The sequence below is a fragment of the Nymphaea colorata genome, chromosome 8 (assembly GCF_008831285.2).
Source record: "Nymphaea colorata isolate Beijing-Zhang1983 chromosome 8, ASM883128v2, whole genome shotgun sequence".
Taxonomy (NCBI): Eukaryota; Viridiplantae; Streptophyta; class Magnoliopsida; order Nymphaeales; family Nymphaeaceae; genus Nymphaea; species Nymphaea colorata.
Genome location: NC_045145.1, coordinates 14,066,972 through 14,082,112, shown reverse-complemented (window position 1 = coordinate 14,082,112; position 15,141 = coordinate 14,066,972). Strand labels below are relative to the sequence as shown.

General features: G+C 40.3%; 1 protein-coding gene across 1 annotated transcript; it reads left to right on the top strand.

Moving 5' to 3' along the window:
* The first annotated feature begins 3,099 nt into the window (after positions 1 to 3,099).
* LOC116258387 (protein DETOXIFICATION 27-like) lies at positions 3,100 to 7,564 on the top strand. The gene is made up of 8 exons (XM_031635518.2): positions 3,100 to 3,446; positions 4,532 to 5,073; positions 5,155 to 5,241; positions 5,352 to 5,408; positions 6,280 to 6,518; positions 6,596 to 6,714; positions 6,795 to 6,881; positions 7,156 to 7,564. The coding sequence occupies exons 1-8, from the start codon at positions 3,198 to 3,200 to the stop codon at positions 7,255 to 7,257; spliced, it is 1,482 nt and encodes a 493-aa protein (XP_031491378.1). The 5' UTR covers positions 3,100 to 3,197; the 3' UTR covers positions 7,258 to 7,564.
* Positions 7,565 to 15,141: the final 7,577 nt, after the last annotated feature.

The following is a 15,141-nucleotide window of genomic DNA, read 5'->3' as shown; positions in this document are numbered from 1 at the left end:
AGTTGTATTGGAAGAAAGTTTTTCTTGGCCTGATGATGTTTTATTTCACATAGCTGCTTTTATTGGGGAGTTCAGAAACCATATGGCCCAATTTCGATTATCCTAAAGAAAAGTTCAAACGTTCATTGCATGGATGTCACCTCCCTTGGGTTTTGTTAAGTTAAATGTTGATGCGGTTGCTAGAACAAATCCAGGAGACTTAGCGGCTAGTGGTTTATTTCGCAATGATAATGGAGAATGGTTATTTAGCTTCACTTGTCATGCGGGTTATGGTCATATAACTAAGGCTGAACTTATTGCTATTTTTCATGGTTTGAAATTGGCTTGGGAGCGTGGCTTTTGTAAAGCTATTGTTGAATCAGATTCCTTGTTAGCTGTGAACAAAGTTCTAAAGGACCTGCAACCTCGTGATCCTTTATTCCAGATAGTGAAACAGTGTCAAGAGTTGCTGAGACGTAATTGAGAGTGTGTCTTATGTCATACGTACAGAGAAACTAATATGTATGCGAATTTTCTTGCCTCATGGGCTGTTCAAAGATCTTTTGGAATGACTATTCTTACCAATTCACCTGGTCATTTGCATCGATTGATTGATGTAGATCTAATTAGTGTAGCTTGATCTCGTGCTATAATTAGTTAATGCGGTTCTAAACCGCTCCTTTGTACCAAAAAAAAAAAAAAAAACCCATTAGTAAACAATTTATCGCGATAACGTCACATCTCCTCTCAACTTTAATCTTAACTACCATAAAGTTTCGCTTTAGTGTGGTTGACGTTCCCATGCCGTAGAAGTTCGCATGTCTAGATCGGGACCGTTCTGGTTCGGTCCCTTTGCCTATACACGAGTTGCCGAGTATCAGAAATTTCAAAACCAAGAAATTACTCAATTTGCTATTTTCATAGGATGCAAAACAATTAATAACTTCTGTGATCATCCAAACAGAATGGACTTACAATGCCAAAAAATGATTTCACTACCACCAGTAAGAGGTTCCAAGCATATGTATATGTTATGTATATGTAAGTCCGCCGTTCACTTCTCAAATACAAGCGCCCATCTGGTGGTTTTTTAATTTCTTTTCCCAAAACTAGCATCTTACCGATAGAGTCAGAAGATTAGAAAGCGTGCCGGTAGGAAAAATCCTACTTTAAAATGAAAAGCAAAATGTTGTCGAGTTATTATTAATTACCACTATAACATCTCGTTTCCATATTGTATTCTCTCCCTTTTTAGATTTTCTGCTTTTGGCATTTCGTATCCATTTATATGATTGAGTTTGTAAAAAAACGTAAATAATTTTAATTAAAAGACAATTAACGTAGTGTTGTTACACAGTTGTAAGGCAAGCTGTCGGTTTGAAACCTAGCTACCTAAAAACCTACCATCAGGTATGGGTGCGCTACCGCTAGACTTCAAATCCTTAATTTTGGTGCCTTTTGTGCCCAAGGTAAGGGGAAGACGATCATCACCTTCTCTCTGGCTGGCTGGCTGGCTGAAGATGTCAATTACATTCATTTGGCTACAAGGATGTCAATGGGATGGTATTCAAATGAGAGATGCCCCATGTTTTCTTTCACCACATCCGGTTTATTGGTTATTTACGTATTCGGATCAAAATTCAGATTTGAACCAATTAAGAAAAGTCTATAACCTACCCGAATCCGATTCATAAACTTACAATCCAAATCCAACTTTAAATACATAAACAATTTCGAACTACATTTTGATATGTTACTAACTAGCTAACTTCCAATTGGATGTATTACTTTTATTTGGATTTGAATTTGAATCTGAATCCAAATGGACGTTTATGGAAAACTGAATCGGCCAATTTGGATGTCATTCCCTGTATTTGAATATTATCTGATTTCTTAAACATATATTATTTTTTTCATATACATTTTTTTTTTAAATAATTAGGTCGGGTATCCGATCCAAATTGGATCCTTTGACATCCGATTTGGCTGTGAAGGTAGCAGCATGCAATTGAAAGGCTAGGTCCTTTTGGGCATCAAAACAGTCTCTTTGTGTTGGGGGCCATTGGTCGGTCAACTAGCTACAATTTCTACTAAAAAGTTACGGATTAGTTTCTCATTCTCAACTGTAACTGAACAAAAGTTGAAGTTCGCCAATAAAGGAGAATAAAGCTTTGATAAGTTCCAAGCACGCCCGAAATATGACTCCATTGGAGTCAGAACCAAATCAATCCAGCTTCTATTGCTGCCGTTTACCGTGCATCGGAAAACCCAAATAAAAAAAGTCGTGATAAGGACAGAAGCCTGGTCTAGCCATGTCAAATTAATAACTATTACTTCCCTATCTTTTGAACCCAAAATTTGCAGATAGTAGCAGAAACTCAAGATGGATATGGGTCCGACTTGAAACATTACAAATCAAACAATATCTGAACAGGACTGCTTTATTATGAGATCTAGATCCCATGTGATTTGATAGAGGTTCGATTGGAACCAATCCACTAACATCAAAATTAACCCCTTTCTCTCTCTCTCTCTCTCTCTCTCTCTCTTTTCCACTAATAAAGAAGTCAAGCTACAGCTACAGCCGTGTCATATGGAACAGAGATTCTCTCCTCCTTTTCAGTGAGTAACTTACATTAATGAATACTGTCATTACATGATTCAACCCTTGCTTCAGTATCTAGAGTAGCAGCTGGTTTCTCTAAATTGGCAACTTGTTGAGATTCTCCTGATTGACGCCCATCTTGAATTGGCATCTCGGACTTAGATCTATCGCCGGGCATCACTGATCTGGATCTCAACAGACTTGGATATGATATGCTAAGTTACTCTATGGGGCCTGATCTACAATGCAACCCACTTCAATGACAGATCCTGCTCTCCACTTTTTCTCTCCTTCTCTTTGCCTAATTGTTCTTGAAACTCCGAATCACGTTGAAAGTGATCCTTAACTAAATGATATGTGCTCCGGGCTAATGTACACCAACATGCCGGGACGCAATCCCGAAAAAGTAGCTATTACATGCATTATGCCCAAATCCACAAAGCACCACCCCGATCGCCCACCTAACAGTCAATACCTTCAACGATGAAGTGGAACGAGGTGCCGTTCCACACATGCTTTCCTTCACTCTCTTCTGGACTCCAACCGTCTCTCGTGTCGTCCTCCTCTCCTCTCTTTTACTGAGACGCCCTTTCCGAGGAGCGCTGAAGGAGAGATGGCGGAAATGAGCGTGCCGCTGCTAGATGGGAATGGGGCGCAGAAGGAGGAAGTGCCTCTGCTGCACAGGACGCTGGTCGAGTCCAAGAAGCTGTGGAGAATAGCAGGGCCGGCCATGTTCACAAGGCTCGCAACGTACGGGATGAACGTCGTCACTCAGGCCTTCGTTGGTCATCTTGGAGACTTGGATCTCGCCGCCGTCTCCATTGCCAGCACCGTCATTGTTGGCTTCAATTTCGGCTTGATGGTACCTCTCTCTCTCTCTCTCTCTCTCTCTCTCTCTCTGCAATTATAGTGCACGTCGCCCACTATAGACTAGTCACTCTGCTTTGCTACGTTGCTCGAAAATGGAGTCGGTTTTCACTTCAAAATACAAGGAGATTGACAGTGGTCTTCTAATCTTCCCCGCTGCTAGGTAATCGTAGAGCATAAAATAGAATGCGGTGCGGATTCCTTTTTGTCATTAGGAAGAACTTGTTACGAAATTTTCTCTCGTGTAGTGGCTTTCCATGCCAACATCGACGGACGTCATGACCTTAGTTCCACTCTGCCTTTCCAGCAGTGAGAAACAGAGTGGTGTTTTTCAAGAATCACAACAGAGTTTGAACTGCCAGTCGACCAAATAGTATTTCTGCAGAGTCAAAAGTTTCTGATTAAAGGGCACTAATACTTCAACTCAAAGTGTATTTTGTGTATAAATAATTTGGAAGAGTGGTAGTGTATTGAGCGGAAGAGTATTATGTTTGAATTTTGAAGTAGTTACTGTCACATTCCAATATATTTTTTATTTGGATTAAATTGTAAAAGGTTCTAAAACATGGTTTTTGAACCCAAAGAAAAATGTCATAAAGATGAGGCATAGCTTCTTTTAAAAAGCAGTCATCCTTAATTAAAAAAAAAACTAAGCGAATGTCAAATGAAACACTAATATAGATGGTTGGTCAACCCACAAATGCCTCCACTACTGCTGTCTTCATTGAATTGCCCCGAACTTTGGTCATCTTTCACGGCTTATTTCATTCTTCTTGTTCACCTCAGCTCCCGAGTTGCAAATTTCTAAGCTACTTTGGTATAGACTAGTAGGCGATTTTTATTTGGATTTCGAGGTTTAATCATATGAACAGGAAGCAGAACGGTCAACAGTGTAGTTTCCACAAAATTTAGTTGAAAATGGGCTTGGCACCCATCTCCAGTCTTAACTCTCAAATCCAACAGCCAAAATAGCCCAGGTCGAAGACATCATCAAATCCACATCGAATCTTCACATATGCCCCTTTCGCAAACGGAGTGCGGCAAATATGAATAACAGGATGAATGTTAAAATTTTGACAGTTGGGCATGGCATCTGCGCTGGAGACACTATGCGGTCAAGCATTTGGTGCTCGGAAATTCTCCATGCTAGGTGTCTATCTGCAACGTTCTTTCATCATCATGTTCATCTTCGCCGTCATTCTGTTACCAATGTACATCTTTGCAACTCCCATCCTGAAATTCCTTGGACAAACCACCGCTATAGCGGAGCTGTCGGGATCTTTGGCCATCTGGTTCATTCCTCAGCATTTTGCCTTCGTCTTCTTGTTCCCGCTGCAAAGATTCCTCCAGTGTCAGATGAAGAACCTCGTGATCGCTTGGGTTACTGCCATTGGGTTTTCCGTCCATTGTGTCTTGAGCTGGCTTTTCATTGACTATCTCGACCTTGGGCTTGTCGGAGCCGCGGTGAGCCTTAACATAGGGTGGTGGTTGCCAGCTCTGGGACTTCTTCTCTACGTCGTGTGCGGTGGGTGCCCTCAAACATGGTCAGGTTTCTCAATGGAAGCATTTGCAGGTCTCTGGGAGTTCCTCAAGCTGTCCATTGCTTCAGGGGTCATGATATGGTTTGCTCTCCCTCTCCCTATGTCTGTCACGCACAGCGATGCCGAGTCATGATAATTTTTCGTCTTCATGTTTTTCTGTAGTTTGGAGTATTGGTACTACAGAATCTTGGTCTTGCTGGCCGGAAATGTGAAGAATCCAGAGATTGCGGTTGATGCACTCTCTATATGGTTAGGCAATTGATCTCTGTTCTCAAATTTTGCCATCGATTAATGAGCATTTTTGTTCTTATTTTTCGTCTCTGTGATACATTAGTCTACGTTCCTTGGTTTTCGAACAGCATGAATATCAATGGCTGGGAGTATATGATTCCTATAGCGTTCTTGGCTGCAACAGGGTACGTATCTGCATTTTCCTTTGTCCGGTCATATGGCACTTAACGGGGAATGAAAAATTTATTATCGTGAGATAGGCATAGAGAAAGGTCATGCATCTCTTTCACGAGTTCAGACTAGTTTATTTCAGAAACCAAAACGCCCTTACTTTGTCAAGATGTTGGTCACTAGCCAGAAGCCTTCATTTGAGGGTTTCATAAAAGAGAGAGAGAGAGATCATGACTGAAAGAATAAACATTGATGCAGTTGGGGCCACGAGCAACTACTGTTCTGCGTTGCACGTGATCTACACAATTAGAAAATTCATCAATGTGAGGCCAACCAGTTGCAGTTTCAGAACAATAATTCCACGTCGCCCCAACGGCATCATTTTTCAATTTTTATCTTTCAGACATGATCTCACTTTAGGCAATTAGGGATTAAGATGGGACCTACCATGTGTTGACCACCGATCCATTTCCACTTTATCAGCCATGACTTTAAAACCAAAACCAGTGAATTTTCTTACTGTTTCACTTTAGAAACAAAAGGACGAAGAAGGATTCTTTCCTTTTTTGCTTTTTTTTCAATATTCTTCAAGAAGTTTCTGAAAAATCTCTTCTGTTTCGTGGTTTTTTAAAGTCACGAATGCCTGACATGATATGTTTGACGATACCAAATTTTTTCTCCCATCGTATGAAGAAAAAGGTAGATATTTTATTCTCACTGAAGTATGACCGGCCCTGTCACCCCTTAACCAGTCATCAGGAGCAAATCAGTGGAGAAGTATGTCATTTTTAGCATTACTCCTAGATAACTACGCTGTTCCCAAAATGAATATTTTGATTTAGATCGTTTCTAGTTGCACAATCATGAAGTGGGTAAACCGTGCAGAGTTAGAGTGAGCGTCGAGCTCGGAGCCGGCAATGCGAAGGGAGCAAAGTTTGCAACCATTGTCTCCGCAACGACGTCGATGGTCGTCGGAATAATCTTCTGGATTCTCATAATTGTACTGCACAACGAATTTTTTCTCGTCTTCACCTCAAGCACAGAGGTTCTCCAAGCTGCGTCAAAGTTGGCCATATTACTAGCTTTCACCATTCTTCTCAACAGCATTCAGCCTGTCCTTTCAGGTGAATTCCCACAAACATTTGGTAGCCAAATTAATGGGCCCTAAAAGTTGCGCCATCTTCTTCTTCCTTGTTTACAGGCGTGGCAGTGGGTTCAGGATGGCAGGCCTTCGTCGCCTACATAAATATAGGATGCTACTACTTGGTTGGGGTTCCTGTTGGTGCTGTGCTTTGTTGGGTTCTGGATCTCAGCGTCCTGGTGCGCATCTACATATGCGTCTCACTTTCTTTTGAAATTCTGCCTTTGGGAAATCTCTCAACTTTGGGAACGTTGTTTAGGGACTTTGGAGTGGAATGATTGGAGGAACAGCTGTGCAGACACTAATACTGGGAATTATCGTAATCCGCTGTGATTGGGAGAAGGAGGTACAGTTTCTAAACTTTTATCCTGTCTATCTTTCTGTGGCAGTTTCCGGGTCCATGGGCTTAAAGAGTTGAACTCAGTTAATCTGGGTCAGATCAGATTGGGATTGCTCATGCAGCTGTTTTGGTTTTTGTGCATGACCCACGTTGGTCTGGTCGTCACGTGGTTCGACAGATGAATCGAAGATCATAATAATGGCCGACAATTAATTCTTGAGTCATAAATTTGTTTACAGTGTGATCTGAGACCTTTCCCTTGAACTGAGTGTTAATGTAGGCCCAAAAAGCAAGAAGTCGAATTAGCAAATGGAACATCATCCCAATTGCAGCTGAGACCCGAAATGGTGCATCGGACGAGACGACGACACGCAATGCCTGACCAGCCCTGTCGGTCTTCTCCTCGGTATCAGAGCCCAAGCGCAATACGCGTGTGCTGTAATTGATGCAGCAGCTTTGTTGTGACCATATTGTTAATCTTGTTGGGTGACTTAATCAAAGAGCGAACTGATTTCCCTTCGGTCTAAGACCCCATATCAAATTTTGCGGGGCAAGACTGCCTCCTTTATAGGCAGGAAGCAGCAGAGCTCTTATTGTTTTCCTGCTTTTAAACTTGAGTGAACTCCCTTATTGGATGCAATGTTTTACTTTTAATGCAACTAGGTGATACATATGTACCTGATCAGGCACCCCGATATTACGTGCATTTTTTCCTACAACCGTCACTATAAGCTGATCGATGCTGCATCTTCAGCGACCGTTTCTGGCACAGCATCAAGCATACTGAACACAAAATTTGGATCCACATGATGAAAGAGCATTAATGGTGTGGGTTTATCACCAGTAGAAACCAATGTGGTTAATGGATTGCATGCGGAGGGGCAAATGGATCAGGCACAAAACCAGGTCTTGTGGTTAAATTGAGATCCTAACATGTAAAGGCTACATTTCGGTCCTTTTAATAGAATCTAGTCCAAAACGAGGGCAATCGGACTTTGGAGACACTCTGGACCCCGTCAACTGTGGCCGACTCTTTTTATTGTGTCTCAAGAACATGTCTATCCTATGACTGTGTCATTCAACGTGTCTGCTGATCGAGTCAATATTCAGGTAGGTATCACCTGATCGCTACAACACAAATTAGACAAAGTAATGCAGCAGCGTTGCCATGTGATTCAAATACTTCGAGGCTTTTATGAAGCTCAAGGATTTAATTATAAGAATTAATGTAAAAAAAGTCTCTCCTCTAGCAAAGCAAAAGGACAAGGAATGATCCACCTAGAGTTCATTCGAGAGTTCCATCTACAAGTCATCTCCCATATATATATGTGCCTTTCGTTCTCCATCCTCCTTGAAAATGCTCTCTCTTCCCAAAGCTGCCATTTCCAGGAGCATCTTCTATAGAGCACGACAAGCATGTCAAATTGTGTGAAAGGTGTTTCAGTCATTTTTGTAATTTTATGAAAAAAAAACTTGGACATTTTTGTCATCTTGGACCCCGAACATGTTACTCGCATGTATATATATGTAGAGAGACTAAAGACTCTATTGGTGTACTGTGTTAGGTGAAGAACCTAGCTACGTCCTGGGTAGGAAGGGAATGGAAAGTCACTTTTGAGGGAAAGAAAAAAGAAGGTGCATAGTTACAAGGAAACTACCATTCTTTGTCTAAAGTTTGTTTTGTTGCATGGCGTTGCTTTCAGGAATCCCATTAACTATGCCAATAACGTATTGCTCATTTGGATGACACATTTTAAACTTAGATTTACATGAAACCCGGTTACATAGAAACTTGGGTTGTAAGTGTGTATTTGATAAAACGTAAAGCTGAAGTTTTGTTTGTTTGGATCATAACTAAAATCCTAATTCATTTTCACTTTATATAACCTAGTGTTTGTTCTAATGATAATAAATATGCTCTTTGTTAGTTCCAATGCAATGCTGCTGGGGTTAGGGCCCCTCCCCATTATTAAAGAATCCAATCAATGGTTCAACTGTGTGCTTTTCTTTTATTTTAAATAAAGGGATGGAGCCCTAAACCCCAGCAGGCTTGCATGCGAATTATTCAACAAATGAAACAATCAAATCAACCAAAAAAACGACACAAGTTTAGGAAACAGGGTCATAAAAGTCTAAACAGTAGGCAAATGATCCCAAGTCACGTAAGAGTTAGTGATCGCATTCCTGGAAATCAACTGCAGAACTTCAAGTGAAAGGCTGCAATTTCTGAAGATCAGCTTTCTGCCCCACATTTGAGCCGCACCACAACCCGTACCCCCATTGGCCTTTTTTGCCAAGCTGTTTTCAGCTTCCTTTTCCAACTTGATGGCCACATACAAAATATACTTTCTTCACGTTACCAGGAAGTTGCCTCATGAGATCAGCTATGACTTCCTCAGCCTCCCATTTCTGATGGGCCTCAGCAGTCCGAATCTCTGATCACCTGATATTGACATCTGCACTTTTTAGAAAAAAAGGCAAGCTTCTGCATCCCATTGACAGACTTACAGTGATGCAAGCTGATTGAGGAATGGCATTACTGTCTGCAAAGGATGGCCAGCAGGATCAGGCCTGATCCCTGTGCTACACCAAATTGAAAGCTAATTCCCTTTTTTTTTTTTTTGAAGCACACCATGGCCAGAGCAAATTTTTATAATATCATTCCAAATACAGGCCTGCAGATTACTATAAACGCTAACCTTTTCCTCATAAAGCATACGATATTTCCATATATACATTCCAGATAACCACAGGGAAGGACATGCGCCAGCTTCTAATGCTTTCTTTTGATTTAAAAGGCCTGCTCCACCACCAAATTAGAGCTTCTCTTAAAAACCTTCATGAGCTGAAAGTCATATTGAACCCACCTGCAACAAACTTCCATTCTGAATCCTATGCTAAATGGACTCTTCAACTTCTCTAGCGCTAGTAATTAACCTTCCAATGCACAAACAACATCAGCTAGCCAACTGAATTCCCAAACTCTTCAACTTCTCTAGCCTTAGTAATTAACCTTCCAATGCTAAATAGCGACTCCATTTCGCTCTTGGAATGGTATCACTCTCCCATATCTTTTTCCTCCATTGATCAACTTCCTCCTTTATTCTTATCTTCTCGTATATCTCATTCCTCACTACTGCTAGTGAGACTGTTTTAGTGCATTTCATAAGTCTGTCAATCCATAACTGGATGAATCCTATTTCATCAAAGTTCACTTCAACAAGCAACTCCACCATAAGCTTTTGATATGCCCAGTTTCATGAGGACTGAACTTCCTTTAGCTTTCGCCAAACAGTTAAATACTTCATGAACTAAGATTATTTGATCTTGTATGACCCTGTTAGTGACAAATGCTACCTGGTCTGTGCCAACAATTCATCGCAGCATATGTTTCATCCTCTCGACCATGATCTTTGACATTATTTTATGTAAGCATAGCATAATGCAATTAGCCTAAAATCCTTCCCGTTGATGGCCTATCGAACCTTCTCAATCATCACAATCTGGGTCAGATTTACGCTCTTCACAATTTTTTCTGTCTTAAAAAAATTTTTAATAGTCGCGCCAAGTTCATCTCCCACAATACGCTAGTAGGGCTTGTAAAAATCTATGCCAAAAGCCATACAAAATAGCTTAGCGAGCCTTTCCATCCTCCATACGGGTCTGTAAGAGGGCATTCTCAGAATTTCTTCCCAAGGTCTAGCACCCTGAGCTTGTACCCCTTTCCACTCTCTAGGTGCACTTAACCTCAGGCCTACCACCATGGTTGTCGAGTTTTCCCTCTTCCTGTGAGGACCTAACCCAAAATCATAGAGTCATCCGTCATGTCAGTATTGAGTCGACAACGCGTACAGAACCTTATCGTTCCTTCACAAAAGATCTCTTGGGCAAGAACTTCATCTTTACCCACAGCCATTATGAGGGCAAGAACCTCGTAATTTCAAAACTTTCCACTTCTCCTCTCCTACGCTTTAGAACAAATTAATGTCTAGCGAAAGCCTCATCAGTTTAATTATTAATTAACCACAAGGAGTTGATGGTAGCAAAAAAATCGTTTGGAATTTATCCCATTCTCTTGTCACAGCCCCCCTGCCTTGATTTCTTCTCATTTGTGGTCTGCCCTTTCTGGCTTTGCTTGCCTCTCTCGTGTGATTGATATGGCAAGTCATACTTGATTTTGTTTTCCACTTCAAGGGAGGAGACAATCTGGATCAATCTTATGGGGAAGCTTATTGGAGGTGACAACCGTTTTAGTTGGGGATGACATCTTGGTTGTTTTCTGGGTGTGGGTGTTATCATTGATGAATCAGAATTGTCAATTAAGGTCTTGATTTAAACTATGGGATAAGCTCAGCAACATGTCTACCCATGTATTTTGTTGCTCGAACAATGAATGGCATACAAGCAGCCAAGACATCACCTTCTACGGAGCTTAAAATCGTCATAATTCTCAAAAAACCTATTCCATTGTTTCCCTGCATTTAGTTAACAGTTTTAGATAGATTATTAAGACGGTAGCTAATAAAAGGATGGATGCTTTCAAACATTAACTGGAAGTTATGAAGGACGAACTTCAGGTACGGCGCTATAATGGTCACTGTATCTCATGAAAGAAACTACTTTTACGTGCCTTAGTTGTGGAAAGAACCCATCTCTTGAGACATACCTTTAGATCATGTGATCTTTGCTATTTAGAAAGCTTGAAATTTTCATCAAAGCTCTTAAGTGTTCTTTAATGGGTTGTAAATTTTATTTGGTGCGTGTCTATCTATATGTTCAGCTTGTAGCGGTGAACATTAATAACCGCTATAGATCTTTGCCGGTGATGATTCAAACCGTTACAGGGATACACCGGTGCTGTTTTCGCCGCTAGTTCAAGCTTATATGACTATATGTTGCAAAAACCTATAGCGGTGGTGTCATTTGAGGCGCACACCTCATATGCGCCCGCGTCTCTCTTTTTCTCGCTTTTTCTCCTACGTACAAGAAGAGAGAGAGAGAGAGAGTGAGAGAGAGAATCGACGTGGTTGAGAGAACTAAGTATGCCCAATCATACCTGGGTGCGCCCAAATAGGACCAGCACCCGTGTGGATGCGATTCTGATGCTGGTGCGCTCCAGGTGTGCACCCAAAAGGGTCAACATGACTCCTGTCAAACACGATTCGGGTGCGGTCAAACCGCTCATGACCTTTTCCATCCAAAATTTGGGCGTTTTTGAATGTTTTTAAAAATTTTAACTTGTTTAGGGCACACTGGTAGCTGGGCTTCTCTTCGACTCTCTCTCTCTCACCGTCTCAACTCTCACCGTCTCACGCAACCAGTCACGCTCGGCTCTCCCTCACCGACGGCGACGGTCGACGGAACTCTCTGGCCTCTCTGCGAGACCGACGGTGACGGCGACGAAACCTGACGGACGGCGACGGCGACGGTGATAAATCTTCGACTCTTCTCTGTTCTCTCCCTCTCACCGCCATGCATTCATAATCTCAGATGTTCTTTTCTTTGTTGGCTCTCCACCCTAGAGGTTGAGTTCGTAGGAATACGTAGAATGCGTTTCTGTGGGAAATCCTGAGCCTGTGCTGGTTTTCGTGTACTGTACATAACGATGGTTGCATTGTATGATATGAACTCGGCTGTGACCCTGTTATAGTTTGTTTCTTCTTCTTGAAATGGTTAGCTGTCATTTTGATTTTTCCTTTTCTCTTTAGCTATTCTGCACTTCCTTTAACTTAAATCTTGGCGCAGTAATCTCAGCTTCTTTAATTGACATGGCATCAAAGCAATTCCTGTAAACCATCACAAACAGGGCATCCATGTTTTTTAACTTGATGGCCTTTGCCCTGTAACACCCAAGAAATCAAACCACCTCTTAAAACTCTCCATTGGCAAGCTGTAGGCTATCTAGTTTTTTAGAGACAGGGGAAGTGCCTGAAGACGAAGGTGCAGCAACTATCGAGAGCCAGAGGGAAGGGCTTCTTGCAGGATTTTTTTCTTCCTTCGTGTAGCCAGGGAACTCTGACATATTGAACTCACATAAGTAGAAATAAGTTTTGAAACAAATTAGTAATCATACAAAAGTATATAACAAATTAGAAACAGGATGCACAGAAATTAGATGATTTGATTGGAATCCTGGACAAGAAAGAAATAATAAGAGAAATTCCACTGAAACATTGGGACAAAAACAAAATAGAGTGTAAGTCATAAATAAAAGACCTAGGATTTACCATTACCAATAAAAAAAATAGAAGCCACATGCTGAACTTGCTTTTACCATTACCATGATACTGTTTTTCAGTTTTCATATACCATTCACATGCTGAACTTGCTTTTCAGTTTTCCCTTTGTCAGTGATAAGTGACTTCTTGCTGCTATGATGTTATTTATTCTTAAATTTGTTATATTTGAAATTTTTTATTTTGAATTTTGAAGGTAAAACCATAAAAAATGGCAAATAGAGAAGTTGCTTCAGATTCTCCTGCAATAGGCTCTTCATGTAGTGTGGATGTGAATGAAAGTGATGTTTCAAAGCCTTTTACACTATCTGGTAAAGCATTAGCATCCGAAAAACAACCACTATGGAAAGAAATGAAAGCCGTCACTAAAAATGTGGGCAGTGGCGGTGGTGGAAATGTGCATTTCATATGCAAACATTGTGAAGATACATTTGTAGGATCTTACACAAGAATGAAGGCACATTTGTTGAAGTTGTCAGGTCATGGAATTCGAGGATGTAAAAAAATTTCTACATAAAAAGCTCGAGAGTTCAAGAGGTTGGAAGATCGTGCTGATGAAATACACAACAAGAAGAAAACAAGTATTATTGTGACAAATCTTAAAAGTTCTGATAGGAAAAGAAAGACTATAGAGACATGTTTTGATTCTTGCGGAAGGGCAGAAATAGATAAAGTGATTGCTAAGTTTTTATATTCTAGTTGCATTCCTTTCAATGTATCCAGAAATCTATATTGGAAGAAGGCCTGTACTATGCTTGCAAATAGCAAATTATGAGGATATCTACCTCCCGGTTTAGAAAGGTTACGCACATCACTTCTTCATGATGAAAAAAATGAGGTTCAGCAAAGTTTAGAAAGAAAAAAGTTTAAATGGAAACACTACTGGGGTATCAATTGTTTCTGATGGGTAGACAGATATTCAAAGACGTCCACTAATTAATTTCATTGTCATTGCACGTGATGAACCAATATTTTTGAAGGCAGTTGATACGTTGGAGAATATAAAGATGCAAGATATTTGAAGCAATTATTTGTAGAAGCCATCAAGGAGGTTGGTCCTGATAAAGTAGTGCAACTCATTACAGACAATGCTGCTCTATGCAAAAGTGCTGGACTTAGTTTGAGGTATAATTTTCAACATATTTATTGGACTCCATGTGTTGCACATACTTTGAATTTAGCACTGAAGGACATATGCAATCCTCCAAGTGAAGATGTAGATCCTAAGGGACATGAGCTATTCTCATGGATTCAAGAGATTGAAAAAGATGCAAGAAATATTAGAAATTTCATCATTAATCACCAACATGCATTCTCTTTTTAGTAGTTATTCTGATTTGAGATTGTTAAAGGTTGCAGAGACACGATTTGCTTCAATAATTGTCATGTTAAAAAGAATTCAAAGAGTGCGAGATGCACTTATTCAAATGGTGTTTAGTAGAGAGCGGAGCTTTTATCGGGTTGAAGATGAGGCTAAAGCACAAAGTATTAAAAACCTTATTGTTGAAGATAAATGGTGGGATAAAATTGCATATTTTTTGGATTTTACACAACCAATTTGGTGCATGTTGAGAGTTGTTGATAAAGATGAGCCTATGCTTCATCGAGTTTACGCAATGTGAGAAAATATGATTGAAGAAATTCAGAGTATAGTTTTTAAAAAAGAAAAAAAAGACATTGTACTTGATAATTCAGAGTTCTTTGATCGTATAAGTACAATATTAGTTGAAAGATGAAATAAAAGCAATACTCCCTTGCATTGCATGGCTCATTTTTTAAATCCTAAACATTACACGAAAAAATGGATTAAAGGAGTTCCTGGACGTGTTACTCCACATCTAGATGTTGAGTTAAACACTCAAAGAATGTCATGTATGGACAGACTTTTTATAGATTCTTATACCAAAACACAAGCTATGTGTGAATATAACAAGTTTTCTTTAAGAGATTTTTATTCAGAAGGTGCAGCACAAGCAAGAGAAGGCATGAGTCCTTTTGATTGGTGGGCTTCCTATGGATCAGAAATGCCC